Raw genomic sequence first — 19,143 nt, 5'->3', positions numbered from 1 at the left:
CCTCCCCAGAACACAGGGAGGACGGGAAGTGGCCGAGGTCTGAGAAGCGGCTCAGATCTCAGTGTGGTCAAAGGAGAAGTTCTCGGCGGCTTGATAAGGACAAACAGCTTTCTTGGTTTTCATCCCAACACTCGCAGCTGCATCTGTGAGCACCGTGTGGTGATGAAAGACGTACGACTACTCAGCTGATCCCTAACAAAAAGCTGCCCATCAACTTTCAGCCTGCCACCCACTGAGCCCAGCCTAAGTCTGATGCGAGCTGCGTCCCAGCGGCAAGAGAGGCTGAGTGGGAGAATCTGTTCACCGTGCCTAGACCGAGGTGGGCAAATGACAGCTCAGTGCGACGCTTCCTCCCTTATTCGCTTGGAGGGCAGCAGGGACAGGGGGAAGCAGAGCACAGGGGCAGCGCTAGGGCGCACACGCTCCAGCTGGCTCCTGGAGAAACGCTGCCACAGCGGTTCCACGCCTCGCCTGCGGGTAAACCCACGGGCAAGCAACACGGGGAGCCGCCTGCGCCGAGTGCCTGCCAGCTGCCTTTGCACTGCAAATGCAACGGCGAAGCTTTCACACCGTGAGGATGTGCTGGGCCTGCGATGAAGCTGCTGACCCTACGGCGAGGATCCTCGCTGGAGGAGCAGGCGCTTGGAGCAAAGCCCTTATTCAGCACAGGGGTTTTCACCCGCTCTTGTTTTGGCATCCCACGCGGCCCCCTGCAGCAGAGCGCCCTGTCCCCCCCCCCGCGCAGGGGGGTTCAATTCTGTGCGTGGGGTCAGGCGGTGGGATCCACTCATCGCTCCAGGCAGGACAGGAACGGGAGGATGAGATACCTTCCCCGGCACTTGCAGGGAGGGCTGCGGTCAGAGCCTCAGGCGGGCTCCTTGGAGAGGCGACCGCATCTGCTTCCAAAGCTGGCTGGAAGCCCGGGTTACGAGCCCCTTCAAAGCCGAACGGCACAGAGCGGGGGGACGGCTGGCGAGGCCTGAGCCGCGCCGGTCTCAGCGCAGCACTTACTTGTCGAGGCAGGCAACGCTGAGGCACTTTTCCTGGGGCTGAGGCTGTGTGGTGCTGTCGCCGGCTGCAGCGGTCGTAGTGCTGGGCTCGTTCTCCTGCAGGATGGAGTCGATGAACGTGGAGGGGGACAGAGGCGTTTCGACAGCGGGAGGGTTCCCTGGGCTGGCCTCCTCTATCTGGGGGCTGCAGGCGGGACTGGGGGGTTCTTCTTTGATACGGACCACAGGGCTACTCCTGAAAGAAACAGAAGGAAAAACTGGTAAAAATCCCACACTAACACGTTCTAAGATCCGCTTCCACACAACAGGGCAAAAAATCCTCGTGACTGCGGTTGCCTTTTCACGTACAAACCCTCCAGAGTCAGCTACAAAGATGAAGTTGAACGGGTAGCTAAATATTTCCTCTCCGATTCTGATCGGCTCCGCTGACACGTCAACGCCTTGCCCTGTTACCGCAATCTCAGCGTATTTCTTGTGGCGAAAGGCTTGTGAGGCTGCTCGGTCCAGGACCGGCCACGCAGTCGCCTCTGCACAGGTAACATTACTGGAAGGAGGGTGTGATTTTCACTTAGCAGCACAGGTAAAACAATGCAGCTTTTGATGCGGACGCTGTCGAGGCAGTACAGAAGTAGCACGGCGTACACACCCTTTTTTAAAGTCACCACTGAGACGTGCATGACATAATCATCGCCGTAGCAGAGGCTGCAGCGTTTTAACTGCTCCCACAAGGTCGGCGGAGCGACTCCTCTGCGCAGACAAAGCCTGGGATCGACCTTTTACGTAAGCACTCGGGCATTTTCAGACGTACTGTTTTTACGGGAAGGGAAGATGGATTCTTTGGTCAGCCCTAATTTTACCACCCAAACGCATCGATTTGGGGGTGTAAGAGGGGCGATTAGTCCTACTGGAAAGGACAGCAGGTACAAAAGGACAGAGAAAGGGCCATTAAGCAAACATATGGTCTATATTTAAGAGCGAGTGTTCCTGGCAGAGGGTATTAAAGGCAATAAATGGCATTTGTGGGTGATTCAGCGCCTCAGGGGAAGTGCCAATGCCAGGAATAACCTATTGAAGGGGAAGGGAAAAAAGGAGTCGGGAGGCCACAAGGTGCTACGGGAAGATGGGCCCTTCTTGCCCGGGGAGGCTCGGAAAGTCCGAGCGCCGCTGACGCGTGGTGGGAGCGGGGCTGCAGGGAGCAAGGGCTGAACAGCCCCACGGAGGGGTGCGGCGAGAGGCTCTCACCGCTGCGGAACGGCGTCGGCAGAGGCGCGCCACGCTGAGTGCTACCTGAGGCATCTGAGGCCGGCTCTCTCCTCTGCTAGGGCCTGTGAACCTGAAGGAGTTTGAGACCGCTGCTGCCGGGCGCTGCCTGACCCGTATCGCTACCCATTTCAGCCTCTTCACCCGTGCTGTTTGGGAGAGAGCTGTCGGTGTTATTCTCGGTTACTTGGGAACAAAGCTGGTTTCTGCACCTCCTCCGCCTCCGTGTGGCAGGTTCACACGGGCAGGGCAAAGCTAACCCCGCTCCAGGACGCCGGTGATTTTGCAGGACGGAGCCGACAGCCCAACAAAGACGGCTTCCGTGTGGGAACCAAACCGTGGCCCCCGCAGAGAGGTTCACACTAGACGGGGCAGCCAGAGGAGGGAGTGTTGTTCGGGAAACAGAATTAAAGTGGGACAAAACCAACCAAAAACCTGTGAGATGGCAGCGTCCTGAGCGAGACCGTCCTGGAGGGACGGGTCCAGCTTTGTTGGCAAGGTAAGCAGGATTGAGTTCAAACACCCTGAACCCCCTCTACCGTTGGCCCTGCTGTTTTCCAGCTGTCGCACACGGGGGATTCTTAAGAGAAGAGGCAGGTTATAATGGCGTTTGACTGCTCAGCTCATTGGGAAACGCACTCTCCCTACGCAGGTAACTTCGGATTTTACGAGAGCAACAGCCTACCTTTCATCGAGACTGCCGCTGGGAGATGCCGAAGGGCTGGACTGCGCGAGCTCGGTCACGTCGGAGATAATGGGACCAGAGTTGGCTGAAGAATCCGGGGAATACAGGTTGGAGCCACTATATGCGGGGGAAGAAGCCTGAAATGACAATCACAGCATTCGCGGTGTGAAGCACGAGGCACGTACCCTACGCCGGCCCGCGTACGGGAGACGGAGCGGGAGGGGGCACGCCTGAACAGCCCAGAATCCGGACCCACCCGAGGGAGAAGGCAATGCGGGGCTCAACGCGATGCCCAGAAATACACTGTTGCCAACCCGAAGCACTGCTAAAGAAAAGTAAAGCTGGGCTTCTGTTCTGTAAACTTCATTTTCTTGGAAATGATGGAATTTAAAAAGTAAGAATATTGGATTCTTCTTCTGGCTCATTCAACACTTGGGTTTTTAGAAGCCCAAATTTTCAGCTTTCCCCTTCCCCTAAAACTCCATTCTTCTTTTCTCTTAAATAAAAGCTGAAATTCATACGACCGAGACCTGCAGGTGTAAGGTACGCAAGACTTTCTTGCTGGCAACATGGAATGGTTGCTTTTTGGTATCAGTCCTGCTAAGGAGCAAATTAATTGAGACTTTTGAGCGAACCTGCATCCCCTTTCCTCTTGGAGGACCGCCGTTTGCCAGTCCAGGACAGAAAGCACACTGCAGATTAGAAGATGTGCCCAGGAGGCAGAAAACCAGGGGGGACGGGGAGAATAGAGGGTAAGAGATCCTGCTCGAATCCTCAGAGCTGCCCTTAGCCTTGAGCTGACCCACGACCTCGCTCACTCCCCTCCTTCAGAGCTATCTCCTGACCCTTCAGACGGCCAGAGGAAGCTAGAGAAAACCCTGGTCCATCCCTACCTTCGGGTGAATATTGGCCTGCCTGTCCTTCAGCGCTTGCCTGTCCGGCACGCGCTGTGATTGGGATTACGCCGGCGCTACGTCGACCTCCCTGACCGCCGCTTAGCAAGACCAAGACCACAGCGCAGATACCCCACCCCACCAGCTCCCTCCTCATTTAAAAGACTACTAAGGGATAACCCAACCTAATTCCATCTCGCTGCGGGCCGGCTGGGGCACAGGGACGCGCTCTGCAGACTCTCTGCCTCGGGAGGCTGGACCCCCACCGCCGCGCCCACGCGCCTGCCGCCCGTGAGGACCGGGTCCCGCGAGCGGGAGCGCTGCCGCGGGGCGCTGCGCCCGCCCGCCCGCCGATCAAACAGGCAGCCGCCCATCGGAAACGTTTATAAAGGCTGAAGCGGCGGCTGCGCAGAGCACGTGCACCGAGGGGCGCGCGGGCGGCACGCTGCCCTCCTAACGCACGGCTGTGCCCCGGCCCGGAGCACGGTTTTTGGGGCTACCCGTTGTTTCTGCAAGTCTGAGCTTGCATTCTTGGGCAGAAAAGGGCACGATGACGCGGCGGTAGTTACGCAGAAGCACACGGAGAGCGGCTGCTCGGCAGCAGTGGTGCCAGATCAAGCCCCCGTGAGCCTCAGCTACCTCGCGGCTGCCCGTGCCTCACCCCCGCGAGGGTCTTACGCCGCGTTAACTGCCTTGATGTGAAAACACAATTTTTTTTTTTTCACTGTGAAAGCAGGGACGACGGCGGCGTCGGGATCCAGCGCGCTCGTTGGCAGCTCGCTCTGAAAAATTGCCCAGCTATAATTTCTCGGTTCTGTCTGGAGCTGCAAATCATAAACACTGAAGTTTGAGAGATGACCACCTGCGTTTCCCATAATTGGGACAATCCGGTAATACCTGGAAGAGCTCCCGGTGGTTCTGTGTAAGCATTTGCTGCGTGCAAGAGTAAAGGCACTTTTAAAGAAGAGATCACAGGATTAGACGGGAGCTGGAACGGGAACACAGAGCTTCCACAGAGGGTGGTCTGACCGCAGGAGAGCTCTTTAATGGGCCTTAGCTATTTCGGTTCTCTGCTAAAAAATTTATCAGGATCGCCTTGGCACACCAGGGCAGCTCGATGTCAGGAGCCAGCGGCTTGAACCCGCCGTCCCGAACAGGCCGTCCCTGCAGCAGCGTGGGCAGGACCGTACCTTGGAATCGGGGACAGCTTTTATTCTGCTACAAACAGCAGTCTGAAAGCTTAGCTACGTTCCCAGCTGTACAGCCTTGCTCCTGGACGACAGCATCGCCAGGGGAGCAGTATAAAGAAGCACATTCATTCACGCAACAGCTTTGGCCAAGAAACACCAGCTGGCTTTCCCGTGCCAGGCAAGGGGGTGCCGCGGAACCAAGAGAGGCGCCCCGAATTTAAGCGGTGCAGCTTCCCAGGGCACACGCTGATATGAACCAGATCAAACAGAGCATCTAAAACGATAAAAGCCGTGTCAAGGCATGAGATTTAGTGGATTAACATAGGCCTGAGGCGATGAAAAGCAAACAGCGACCAAACGCGTCGCACCTCAGCAGTAAGTGCCGAGGCAGCCAGCTCGCCCCCAGGGAGTGCCACGAACGCGGCTTTCCAGCTCTTAGGGCACGGGATGAGTCTTCCAATCCTCGTGGTAAGTCAGAGCCCACAGTTTGAGACCTGCACGGCACGAAGACGGGCCGTTCTCGGCATTCCAAGCGTCATGCAGTGCCGTGGCAACAGGGTTTACGTGCAGGCACAGTGCAGCTATCAGGTCGAAAGGGAAATAGCAGCATGAGCGACCCCGCTCCCCTCCGCTGGCTTACGAGGCCGAGCAGACTCAACCCACACAGGCCTGGGAGCAAGTCTGAGGCTCATCTGAAAGAGGATTTAGGGCCAGCATTAAGGGGTTCGGAGACTCCTTGTGTTCACTGGCCGTTGAACACCAACACATTGAACACGTTGAACATCAGCACATCTGAAGGTGCATGGAAGGATGGGAGAGTACAGGCAAAACCTCGGGATTCACAGAATCCCAGAGTCCCAGACTGGTGGGGGCTGGGAGGGACCCCTGGAGCTCACCCCGTCCCACCCCTGCTGGAGCAGGCACCCCCAGAGCAGGGGCACAGGGCCGCGTCCAGGCGGGGGGTGAATGTCTCCAGGGAAGGGACCCCACAGCCTCTCTGGGCAGCCTGTGCCCCTGCTCTGGCACCCGCACAGGGAAGGGGTTTGTCCTCATGTTCAGGGGGAGCTTCCCGTGTTCCAGCTTGTGCCCGTGGCCCCTTGGCCTGGCGTTGGGCACCACTGAAAAGAGCCCGGCCCCATCCCCCTGACACCCACCCTTCAGATATTTATAGGCACTGATGAGACCCCCCTCAGCCTTCTCTTCTCCAGGCTGAACAGACCCAGATCCCAGCAAAATTTGTTGGGATCCAGCAGCAATTTGCAGGACAGCCCAGCGCACTCCTTTGCAGCGACCGCTCCTGCAACGCCGTGTCAGCGCGGGGCCACCCCCCGCAGGCGCCCGGGCGAGGGGCACCCTGGACCTCGGCAGTTGGACGACTCGTGGCATTCGCCCGCCGTAACGAGGCCGAGGTCTGAACAACGGCCACATCCAACTATGAACTCGTTTCTTCTGGCCTCTGCATTGATGACCTCTTGCAGGAGATCCCTTCACCTCGAAAGCTACTGCCTGCTCTCTCCTCCCAAGGCTTTAATACCACACAACCTTGCTTGCGTTGGGATTGTTCTGTGCACGAGCACCAGCTGGCTTTCCTACCTCTTCCACCCTGCTCCCTACCTCCGCGGACACAACTCAGCCCGGATCACTTGGGTCTTTGCTGCTCCAGGCCTGTGTCTCAGCCAGGCTCTGACCCTCGGCACCTTCCCTCACCGGAACGAGGCTTCTTTAGAGGGAATAATGTTAATTATACCTGGTCACACATTAATGAGCAAACGTTTGACGGACATCAGACGCGTTTGTTTGTGACAAAACCAGAACAAGGACCAAGCCAGGTGTAAGCTAAGCAAGAAGGCACCGCTTCAACTCATCTCCGCTTTCAGTGGAATTCAGACACCTCCTCGCTTGGTCTGCAAGCCAAATCCTCGGCCCCATCACAGCTATCATCGAGAACTGCCAGCTAAGAGCTCTCCCCCTGTTGGCTAAGCTCGAATGCAGCTGCCACCTTAAAATACTTTGCCAAACAAAACAAAGAGGTTGTGAGCAAACGGTTGTACAGAGGCAAGAGCAGCTGGAGCAGAGCCCAAAACGGGTCCTTCCCCACAAAGCGGTGTCCTCGCCCCCCTCTCCAAGGCCAGGCGTGCACGGCGTACTTACTGCGTACGGGGATGAGCCGTGGACGTGCTCCAGGGAGTACTGGCGACTGTATTTCGGCATGGAATGTGCTGAACTGCTGTCGTTCAACATCAGGGGGCTGCAAAAGATTCCCAAACACCACAGGAGTTACCGCGCTGCTGGCACCGGGTCGCGGGCGCCACCTCCCCCCGGCAGAGCCCACCACCCCAACCCCAGAGCTGGGTACCTGCACCCACCCGAGGGGCCAACACGCCGGTCTGGGCGCCCCGGAGGGGCAAGTGGCCACGGTCAGCACAGCAGAGCAGGCAGCCCCGTGACACAGGGGAACACAACGAGGCCCCGTGACCGGCCCCTGGGCTACATTTTGCAAGTCTATTGAGCAGAAATGTAAAATCACAGGCCTCAGAGGACTTCTTTATAGTCCCTGGTCACCTCCTTCTGCAGGCCTGCATTGTCAGTGCTCTGCTTGGCTTCACTTCTCCATGGCCAACTGCTCCAAAGATGGATTACTTGTGGTCAGCTGTGACACAACCACGTCTGTGGCCCTTTTCATGTACTTGAGACTGTGGAGAAACTCTTTCTCCTTACAAGATAAATCATTTCAGCATGTCTTGGACATTATCACCATATAAACCACTATCTTCATTAATACTAATCAAGCCTCTGCGGTGTTGTCTGCCATATGGTGCCGCCGGGCACTGTTCAGACACAAAAGGACAGCCTTGCCGTTCGACAGGCAACACGGGACAAGGTGGGGGCAGGAACAGGCGCACAGCGGAGCGTCTGCCGGTTCAGATGTGAACAAGTGCAAAAAATCAGGTGGAGGAGGAGCCCACCTCAAGGGATGAGACTGGAAGAGCGGGGCCCGTTCAGCCTAGCGGAGTGTCGGATGAGACACACCAGAACCATCTGTAAAAGCTACGGAGGGGAAAGTAGTTGCGCTACAGCACAATCCTGGGACAAAACCAAGTAACTGCTAACTGGCCAAAACAAATCAGCTCTGGAATTGCTCTTAATCGCTTGCGGTACTTCAGTACTGAGTGGTCATCCAGCACAGCTAGCAAGGGGCGAGATCCCCAGCACATCTGGGGACAGGCTCGATTAGCCTGCGAAGGCGTCACAGCAGCCTGCGGCGGCAGGAGGCCGGTCTGGACGGTCTGGGGTCTCCCTTTCCGTGCAACGACGGAAACATCACGGCAGTGCCGGGGGACTGCTTTAGCAGTGCAGGAGCCCGGCCCTCGCTGTGCCCGCTGCCGCAGGGCAGCGGCGGCTTCGCACAGCGCGGTGGTTAGCTCTGAAGTAGGTCCTGCACGGGCTTATGGGGCCTGGATCGCGAACCCTTCTTGGTATCGGTTGCATAGCAGTGTTAGCTGGTTTTGGCTGGAGCAAGTACGTGAAGGCTCACATGATCCCAATGACCGCTGTCCAGTCCTACCCCACTGGCAAGGCTGCTACAGAAGGCAGAGATCTGGGGGACCCACTCTGCTGATCCTCTCTTTATTCTCTCAGACAGGGAATCTTTATCTGGATGTAGAAATGCAGACTTACATCTTCCTCTTCACCCCAAGAATACGGTTGGATTGCACCAATGAAATCAAAAACTGGATAAGCTGCGAGGAGAAAAAAGGAAAAGCTGTCACGGTGTGCGCCGCACTCGGGTAAGCACGGCCAGAAACGTGCTCAGAGCAGAGCCAGAGCTGGGCAGGGGGGACACGGCGGCGTGCTCCAGGCGCAGAGGCGACGGCTAGGGGTAAAGCCGTGGCGTGGCAACTGAATTCTGCATCGTGACACTGCCAGCCCGAATTTAGCCTCTCCCCGCTGGCGTTGCAGAACCTCACGGTAACAGGAAGGAAACACGGCGATCAAAATTATTCTTAAAGAGAAGTAACGCCCACGGCATCCCACCGATCGGGCAGGTGCCCAGCCCGGCCACTGCATCGCCGCGTACCCGAACGCAGGAGCGTCCCAGTCCCTCCGTCTGGCAGAGCAGGATTTACCTTATTGACAACTTTCTGCTGCTGAGCATGCTTCTGCCTCAAGCTGGCTACTTCCCTCCACAACGCCTCATTCTCGCTGCAAGAGAAGAAAAAGCCATCTGAGAAAAAAAACCACAAACCAACCCAAAAACCCGCAGCCTCTCAGGCAGAGCAAATAAAGCGCGGGGCAAGCTGGAAAATTGCAGGGGGGATTTGCCGACATCTCCAGATACGGGCTCATTTACAGCCTCCTGGGGCTGAGGGTGAAATTGTGTTCATTAACTTTGCTTTGCCATCATTTTAGCTTGCACGGCTCCAGAAGCAGCAGCTATTCACACGTGGGCAGTAACAGAGAGCCTTACCCAGAGAGAGCGAGCAGTTCACATCTGCTACAAGCCATTACTGTGCCCTTGTGGAAAGGCCCCTGGTGACCGAGCTCAATCTCCTTGATCTAGCCCAGGTGCACACAGGGCCGGTGATAAATCGGCTTCTCTAGAGACAGCGGGGGGAAAGCCGAGCAGGAGCGAGCTCCGCACCCCGGCAGAGCCCTCGGCTGCGTCGGGATGGAGCGCGGGCTGCACGACCGCTGCCCCGAGGAGCTGCTCAGCACCTACCCCGCGGATTTTCTCCTGCAGCAGCAACTCCCAAACTCTACACACTTTTTAGATCTCCGTGTTTGGCTTTTCTATGCACATAAACGAAAACAGCAACGATCGTTTGTGTGTTCCGTGAACATAAAAGACAATGGAGAAATCAGCAATAAACCTGCAACGTTTTCTCTTATTTTAAAGCTACTCGAGCTCCAAGAAGCTCAAAGGTGATACGGTTCCAGTCATATGTTTGCGTGACGCAGCACTGATAGGATCTCAATGCCAGAGTTTCTCCCCAAGCAAACCAGCCATTTGGAGCTTTTTTTGGGGAACCCTCCCCACCCCCTTTGCGGGATCTTGACTGCTCAAGCCACAATCTCCCTTTCAGATTTTAATTCAGAGACTTTCCTCCCGGGAGGGTTTCGAACCAGCCGTGACAAGCCAGGGGAGGCTGGACGGCTTCCCTTGGGCTTCAGGGAAGAGGAGCGGGACGGTGGCAGAGCCGACCCAGAACGGGGCAGCCGGGGCTCCCCGTCGTACTCGACGACGATACAGGGGCAAGGTGAGCCCTCGGCAGAGCAAAAGGGGGGGTGACAAAATCGCAGGGAGGGAAAACTCCCACGAAATCACTGCGTCTTTCTCAAAACAGGCTATCGCTTGCAGAAGCATCAAAAAATGCCTGAGTAAAGCAGGCGTTTTGCCCTTGGAGGGGGCAGCCGTCCCGAGCTGCCTGCTTGCCCGCAGCAAGGGCTGAGCTTACCACCAAGGGGCTGCGTTTCGGCTACGGCGAGGAGCGGTCGGCGCTTTCGGCAGCAAGCCCAGGGTGTCCCGAAAGGCAAGCGGAGCAGCCTGGGGACTCGGGAGCCGGGGCCTGGCTGGGGAGCCGGGGCTGCCCTCCTATCGACGGGTACAGCTGCGGTTATCTCAGCTGCACCATCGCTCCCCACGCACCAGCTGCCAATTACGCGCACGGAGGATTGCTGCTCCGGGCCCCAGCGGGGATTTGGGGAGGTCTGTAAATTAGCCAGGCTTTCCTCGGCACAGACCATCTGAACGCGGCTCCCAGATTCGCCTCGGGACAGAAAGGCGCGTTGAGAAATTGCTGGGCCCCGGTGGCAGAAAGGGAAGAGCCGCAGCCCTGCACCCGCTGCCGCAGTCCCAAGGGTCGGAGGAGGAGATGAAGCCGTCCTCGCAGCACCGGCCGCCGCCCGTGCCACACCTGAGCCACGCAAAGAGGTCGAGGTCTGGTGGCTCAGAGCCAGCCATGGATCATGAAAGGCAAAGAAAGAAGGTGGTAACTGCTCATTAGGCAGCGGGAGAGAAACAGCTGGACACAAGGTCCCCAAAGGGTTAAACTGATCTGAGAGCAGCGAAAACCCCCTTTAATACGTTCTTTAGCATACTGTTTTATGAGGCAATTAAATGCCCGTGAGGAGTTTACAAGGGCCGGTTTCAAACATTTCATTTCAGGAGTTATTAAAAGATCTTTGAAGCGTTTTGTTTATACCATATTTTACGGGACTGCATAAACCGGACCCCGCTCCGCACCTGCCTCTCTTAAACCGCTGCTCCTCGGGGACGCGCGGCGTGCCCTCCCTCGCCCTGCGCAGCCGGGACATTTCTGGAGCCGGGGACGAGGTCCAGCAGCCTTAGAAAAAGGTTTGCGGCTCAGGTCCACGCCTATCTAAACCAAAGACAAGGGGCTCCCCTCTTCTGCAGCGGGGAGCGTGTGGCACTGGCTGATGAGCGAAGGGCTGCCCGGCCCGGTCCCCCCACAGTACCCGATAACACAGCACACACCCACCGCGGCTGGAAAGCTGCCTGGGTGGCTGCGTGCCGTGGGAAACACAAGGGCTGCGGGAGGCACGGGGGCTGCGGGAGGCACGGGGGCTGCGGGAGGCACGGGGGCTGCGGGAGGCACGGGGTCTGCGGGAGGCACGGGGTCTGCGGGAGGCACGGGGTCTGTGGGAGGCACGGGGGCTGCGGGAGGCACAGGGTCTGCGGGAGGCACGGGGTCTGCGGGAGGCACGGGGTCTGCGGGAGGCACGGGGTCTGCGGGAGGCACAGGGGCTGCAGGAGGCACGGGGGCTGCGGGAGGCACGGGGGCTGCGGGAGGCACGGGGGCTGCGGGAGGCACAGGGGCTGCGGGAGGCACGGGGGCTGCGGGAGGCACGGGGTCTGTGGGAGGCATGGGAGGTACGAGGGCTGCGGGGGGTACGAGGGCTGCGGGAGGCACAAGGGGTGAGGGAGGCACAAGGGGTGAGGGAGGCACGAGGGCTGCGGGAGGCACGAGGGCTGCGGGAGGCACGAGGGCTGCGGGAGGTACGAGGGCTGCGGGAGGCACGAGGGCTGCGGGAGGCACGAGGGCTGCGGGAGGCACAAGGGGTGAGGGAGGCACAAGGGGTGCAGGAGGTACGAGGGCTGCGGGAGGCACGGGAGCTGCGGGAGGCACGGGGACTGCAGGAGGTGCGGGAGGTACAAGGGCTGCGGGAGGCACGGGGGCTGTGGGAGGCACGGGGTCTGCGGGAGGCACGAGGGCTGCGGGAGGCACGGGGGCTGCGGGAGGCACAAGGGGTGAGGGAGGCACAAGGGGTGCAGGAGGTACGAGGGCTGCGGGAGGCACGGGGGCTGCGGGAGGCACAAGGGGTGAGGGAGGTACAAGGGGTGCAGGAGGTACGAGGGCTGCGGGAGGCACGGGGGCTGTGGGAGGCACAAGGGGTGAGGGAGGTACAAGGGGTGCAGGAGGTACGAGGGCTGTGGGAGGTACGAGGGCTGCGGGAGGCACGGGGGCTGCGGGAGGCACAAGGGGTGAGGGAGGCACAAGGGGTGCAGGAGGTACGAGGGCTGCGGGAGGCACGGGGGCTGCGGGAGGCACGGGGACTGCAGGAGGTGCGGGAGGTACAAGGGCTGCGGGAGGCACTAAGGGTGAGGAACGCACAAGGGCCTGCGGGAGGCACGGGGGCCGTGGGAGGCACAAGGGGCTGCGGGAGGCACGGGGGCTGCAGGAGGCACGGGGACTGCAGGAGGTGCGGGAGGTACAAGGGCTGCGGGAGGCACGGGGGCTGTGGGGATAATCCCCAGCTCGATGTGTGTTTACCCCCCGCCCCAGAAAACCAGTCTCCCCCCAGCGTGAGAGCGGAGCTGACGCGGGGCTGTTGGGAGGGAGCGGACGCCTTCTTGCCGAAGCCCAGGGGCTCGGGACGCCCGCGCACTTCTGCCAGACAGAGAATGACATTTGTTATCTCCCGAAGCCAGGAGAGACGCTCATTTATCACCGCGGCTGTACAAGGGTCCTCAGGAGAAACGTCCATCCCGCTTGAAAAACAGCCTTTCCAAAGAGCTTTAATTACCAGTATACACTCAGGAAAATGGTCGTTACTCTCCTTTCAGATAAAATTACTCTGGGTAAAAGCCGCGCTTCACTTCACCGCTGGCAATTTTTGAAATAAATGACTATTTTTCTTATCCGATATTTTGCAATTTGAAGAAAAACGCAGTCTCGCAAGCGGCCACGCTCTCGTCGGGGCTGTGCTGCTGCCCGGCGTTTTTCTTAAAAGCAGGCTTTTGCAGTCAGGTAACTACAGGGGAGAGTCACCTTACTCTGGCTGGAGTTTTCACGCAGCTGCAGAAAGAAACCTGCACCATGCGCCCTCACCAAGAGCGTGCATGGAAATAAAGCCTCAGTTCAAGATTTTTACATCTCCTGCCCTGGAGACTCACACTAGAAAATACATGATTTTCAACCGCAGCATGCGACCGTGACCGTATGTGAACACCCTCTACGCTCACAGAGGTTGTATTTGAGCTGTTTTTTCTGTCCTACGATATTTTTATCTGCTGCCACAAGGTCGTCCAGAATTTATTTAGACGTGGCATTGCAGCAAGCGGCGGATCCCTTCATCGCGCAGTACCTAGATGTTCTAGCACTTCAGACAACAGCGTATAGAAAGTAAAACTGGATTTTAACCAAGCAAACCAGTCAAGATCTGAAGGGCCTTGCTACATCCCTGTTTGCTTGGAAAAACACCCACGTGGGCAAAGACCTTCACGTAGGCACAGCACGGGTCCAGAGCAAAGCCGGGGGTCACAGGTGCTACGGCCTCCGGCGAGCTCCAGGTGAGCGGCAGCGTTGCAGCCCTCCGCACGCGACCCGCGTTTGCACGCAGAGCGGCGCGTCCCGCCCCGCGTTACGCGTCCCGGTGGTCGGGAGGCTCGTCAGGACGAAGCGAGGGGGCTTTTGCCTTTGAGAGCAACACCAAACCCTGTCGCTGGGCGCTTCACGCGCGGATGATCTCAGGGAGGGCAGGTTCTGGGTAGTCTGTGTTAGTTACGGCAGTAAAAATGAGCGAGAGCAATACACGGTGGTGGATGAAAACTACCCAGAAAAATACGAAGCAGCGCACATAGAGAAAGGCCCAGCCCCGAGGTGACGGCGCTGATCAGAGACACCCGTGACACGATGAATGAGTGGTTCTGTAAAGCACCGACCCGGTGCCCCACAGCAGCGAAGTCAAAAGACAAAGCGGAGGCGAATAGGGAGCAACTGTTCCCTCTCCCCTCTCATTTGAGGCTAGGGATATCAGCTGAAGTCAGCAGCTGGCAGATTCAGTACAAACAAAGGGACACGGTTCTCCAGACACCACGTAATTAAGATGCAGACCTCTGCTGCCGGATCCCAGGAGCCGTCGGACAAAATCACACAAAGAGAAACAAACCAACTGAGGACCATCAAGCACCAGGGCATCGCCTGTGTGTCAGGAAGCCCCCGACCCACAAGGCTGGTGCCAGGACGCTCCAGGAGAGCAGCGCTACGTCCTTGCCTTGCTCCTTTCCTCCTGCCCTTTGCGAACGGTCTCGTCAGAAACGGAGCTGGAAGACGAGGAGCTTAGATTCGACGCCCGGTAGTTTTTAAGTCCTTACTCCACACTCGCACAACTCCCGTCTGCAGTTAAACCCCGGCTCAGACCTATCCTGAGGTGTCTTGCAAACGATCACTCTTCTTTGCTCCAACTAATTTTGAAGCTATTGTTTTAAGATCAACACTTGAGCGGTCGGCTCCGGGGCTTTAGGGCCTGCGCCGCCATCCGCGATGCCCAGAGGAAGACGCGTCGGGCTACGCGGGCGAGCTCGACAGGGCAGGGTTCAGATGCCGCGAGGTACCGTACCTCCCCGGGGAAGACGGCACGTAAGGGAAGGGGTCAGAGCTTAGGGCCAGCCAGGGTGTCGAGGCAGAGCTCGTGACGCGCGGGATGAGGCCCCGAGCAGGGACGTTCATTCCCAGTAATACCGGTCGTCCGGCAGAAGGAAGCAGCTGTGTCTTAGTTCGCACTAAATCAGCTACTAGACTAAAAAGCTGGTTTGAGTCCTGGCTCGAGCGCTATCCATCTTTAATCTCCAGCAGGTATAACCTTTGGGGGGACTCAGTCTTGGAAAGGAGTGAAATAGCTGTAAATGGCTCTTGCTTTAGAGTCTGGAAATAGCTCAGGAATATGGAACGTTAATGACCGCCCACGCCAGGACGGTCCGCGTTCTGCTGACCCAACAGGGACGCAAACCCAACACCCCCATCAAAAGGCTATCAGCGCCGCTTCTGCTTCCTTTTTATTATCCCAGCGAGCGGATGAGAGAAGGCAGCACGTCATTTCTGCAGACAACCTGGCTGCAAGTAGCGACAGCCCACAGGCGAAGGTGTCGCGAGCGGCGGAGCGGCGACAGTGCCCGCGGACACCCCCGGTTTTCCAAGCCCCAAGCCACCTTGAGCACCGCTACGCAGGGCGCGGCGGTATCGGTAACTGGGACGAAAAGTGGTTTTCAAAACGTGCAACGTAACCCACCCGAGAGAGAGGGGAAAGGTTTGGTTTTCAGACCGAGTCTCTTCCAACTCATCAGTGCCTATAAATATCTGAAGGGCGGGTGTCAGGGGGATGGGGCCGGGCTCTTTCCAGCGGTGCCCAACGCCAGGCCAAGGGGCCACGGGCACAAGCTGGAACACGGGAAGCTCCCCCTGAACATGAGGCCAAACCCCTTCCCCGTGCGGGTGCCAGAGCAGGGGCACAGGCTGCCCAGAGAGGCTGTGGGGTCCCTTCCCTGGAGACATTCACCCCCCGCCTGGACGCGGCCCTGTGCCCCTGCTCTGGGGGTGCCTGCTCCAGCAGGGGGTGGGACGGGGTGAGCTCCAGGGGTCCCTCCCAGCCCCCACCAGTCTGGGACTCTGTGACTGTGAGCAAGGGCACACGGAGGAGCTCAGACCTGGCTCTGCACAGCCCGAGCGGGCGAGGACCCCAAGCCGCACCTCCTTAGTGGCAGCCTGCGCCGCCGGACAGGGACCGCAGCGGAGCTCACAGCCCACCTTGCGGTAACGGAGGGAGAAGGGTGAGGACAGAGGAGCCTGCTGAAGGCGACGGCATGCCTCCACGGGCGCCGGGGGGAGGAGGGCTGAAAGCTTTCCTCCGGGAGGGTGGAAAAACTCGCTCCGCTCCTTTTCCCTCGACGAGACAAATTTGTGTTCCTTTCGGGGAGAAGGACACGGCCGACTGCGGCGTACGTGTGGTGCAGAAACTGCAGCCGCAAAGGTTCACTCATTCTGTATTCTTCTAAACACTGAGATGTTTGGGGCCCCCCAAAAGTGCCTGTTCCCAGTTTACCAGTTTCCACTTTTTCAACATGCGCAAAGGTAAGAATTTCAGGAGTTTTAACTGCCGCTGCTCTACGACAGAAAACGGCATTTCCTTTTCTCAGAGCAACGAGACTGGGATTTCTATGCCTAAGAAAAAAGACTTCTTTGTTCCATCAAGGCTCAAAAATCACCGCCTTAATCACAAAGCGGAATATTCTGTAAAAAGCTAGCGCCACACGGCACCAGGCTGCGTTATTAGGTTGCTGGCTTGGCAAATAAAAATCTACAAATAAGCTTTTTAAGTGTCTACCTAGTTTTGTGGGGAGTTTAGGTAACAATAACGTCCTTCGATCACAGAGGCAAACACCCTCCTCCACCTTCCTCACTGATGCACCATATGAAGAAGCCGAAGGTAAACAAGGCCAGGAAGGGACGGACAGCACTGAATAAAGCGGCAGCACGCCGGTGTCCCGGATGCCGGCCCTCGCCGCCATCGCTCTCGCTGACGTCGTACGGACCGAGCGACCAGGGCGGCGTGGAAGGTCTCTGCAGGAGGAACGACCACAGACATGAGGGTTCTTCAGGCTTGGAGAAGAGATCAAAGGGGATAAGTCAGAGCCCCATAAAACCATGAGTAATATGGAAAAAATGATCTGTTCACCCGTTCAAAGCAAGAACTAAGAGTCACACGACAATAACCTTTAACGGAAGAGTATTTTCACTGCACAAGGCGACTGAATTGCAGAACTCTCAGCCCTCAAAAGTTTTCATCCGCAAACAGATGAACTAACGCATCAGAGGAACACCAGGACCTGTAAGACAGAGGTGCAGCGGTCTTCAAAGTGCTGGAGCTCCGCATCCGAGGCAAGAATCCTGACGCTAACACGCGCTCCCTCCCCACCTGAGCTGTCAAAGAGTTTCAGCAGTGAAATATCTGACTGGTGAATCGATTATACCCGTAACTGCCTCCCGCCTTGAATTCCCTAATTCTGCGGGAATCAACAGAGCGTTCAGAGAAATGCTGGCGTCAGACCCGCCAGTCGCACGACCACCGCAGGCAAGCAGAGGCACGTAACCTGTGAGGTCCTCCTGGAGCAGTCCAAGAGAACGCCATGAGACCCATGCCGCAGAGCAGTAGTTTTGATCACTGCCCAGCAAGGATTTAATCTCGATTTTCAAGCAAAACATCTGGAAAGAGCTCTGCGACACACTGCGAACCGCTCCGGAGAGCCTCTGTCCCAGGGAGAGGTGGGGGGAGGAACAGGTCTTACATGGGACGCCTTCAGAGCTGGTCACAGACCGGAGCAGCAGAGCAGTGTCGGCCTGGGTCTCGCAGCGCAACGGAGGCAACGCCACAGCTCTCCGGGGCCGAAGGAATCGGGGGATTTTTGCAGGAAGGCGACAGACAGATGCTCTTGAGCCTGAAGCGTTACCCCAGATAAGAGCCACTCGCTCGTTAAGCCCGGGGTCTCACAGAGGTGGAGGGACTGATCTGGTACTAGCTCACCTTTCGAAATCGTTTTAACCACCACAGAATATTCAGGTGGCACCAGCTCACACAACCAGGGGAAGAGCCCACTCGCCTGCGCCACTGAAGATGAGCTGCCTGTCCGAACAAGCTCACGGTTCCATTGAAAAACTCGTACCTTGGGATCCCGTCACATTCGCAGCTCTCGGACTAGGCTAGCTACGGGCAGAGTGGCTCTTCCGCCGCGTGAAGCTTTTTTAAAGAGCTGATCCAGAAAAATCAGCTCAAGACGACCAACGCCGTACCAGGGAGACCCTCTTCAGTCCCGAGCGCCGGGTTACGCTACGCTTGCGACCAAAGTATTTGAGGTCCCTGTGGTGACCCAGCATAAGACGCCCACGGAACTTCAGCCGCGGCAGCCGCGACGCCCGCTAGCACGTTACCAGCGAAATATTGATGTAAACCAAACCTCAAACCCACTTTTTTTTTAGCACGGCACTACTCCTCCTCTACCTAGCGAACCAGCAGAATCTGTCTTGTTCAGTACGTTGCTCTGAACCATTTTGGACAAGTATGGACAGAGGAAACAACGTTCCCGGCTTTTCTTCTGAAAAAGTAGAGGATCAAGAGAAAACCGGACCAGTTTACTGCTCCTTAAGCGAGTAGGTGACCGGAAGGATGCTGAACAGCAAAGCGACCCGCTCCTGCCAGCCCCAGGGTACAGCGGGGGGCACAGCCTCAAACCACCACCCGACAAAAGTCACTAGAAGACTCCCAACAGCTCCTCCTCCGGAACAGGCTGCGAGGAGCGAACTAGCGGAAGACGAGGCACGGAGAGCAGGCCAGCGCTGTGCACGAGGCAGCCGGAGAGGTGGGGCGAACCGTGCCCGTGCCTCCAGCGCCGGCGAGACGCCCGCAAGTGCTGCCCAGCGGCGGGCACCAGGGAGAGCCCGCGCTGTTACAGGCCGTACGCTGCCCGCACCTGCTGGGAAGCAGCTTACGCTGCAAACCGGGGCGAAGAGATGCCAGTTGGGTTGAGTTATTTTAACATCAGCATGTCAGACTGTGGTGGTAATTAATTTCAGGTTTAGATGGCTGCACTGAAAAACGAGTACTCCACAGGTCTTTAACCTATGGTTTGGAATGACCAATAAAACTGACTTCAGATGATCTCAAGCGGTGACTAAGCTCATAAAAAGCAGCAGCGTAGATAAAACACACAGATCCCACATTATACTCAGCATTATAAGCCATCAAAGCAATTTTAAGATCAAGCTGATGTTTGACTCTGAGCCAGCCCAGGTCCCCCAGGACCAGACTGACAT

General features: G+C 57.7%; 1 protein-coding gene across 2 annotated transcripts in view; it reads right to left on the bottom strand.

Moving 5' to 3' along the window:
• HSF1 (heat shock transcription factor 1) overlaps positions 1-19,143 on the bottom strand; it is a 73,742-nt gene that overhangs the window by 14,150 nt on the left and 40,449 nt on the right. For both annotated transcript variants that reach the window (XM_064441938.1, XM_064441936.1), the window contains exons 5-9: positions 9,166-9,241; positions 8,717-8,778; positions 7,190-7,286; positions 2,956-3,092; positions 1,012-1,245 (exon numbers count right to left, since the gene is read on the bottom strand). In XM_064441938.1, the coding sequence (XP_064298008.1) occupies positions 1,012-1,245; positions 2,956-3,092; positions 7,190-7,286; positions 8,717-8,778; positions 9,166-9,241 (606 nt within the window). The remainder of the gene's footprint in view (positions 1-1,011; positions 1,246-2,955; positions 3,093-7,189; positions 7,287-8,716; positions 8,779-9,165; positions 9,242-19,143) is intronic.

This window comes from Phalacrocorax carbo, chromosome 2, assembly GCF_963921805.1.
Source record: "Phalacrocorax carbo chromosome 2, bPhaCar2.1, whole genome shotgun sequence".
Taxonomy (NCBI): Eukaryota; Metazoa; Chordata; class Aves; order Suliformes; family Phalacrocoracidae; genus Phalacrocorax; species Phalacrocorax carbo.
Note: the sequence above shows the minus strand (reverse complement) of the source record. Positions and strands in the feature narration are given on the sequence as shown.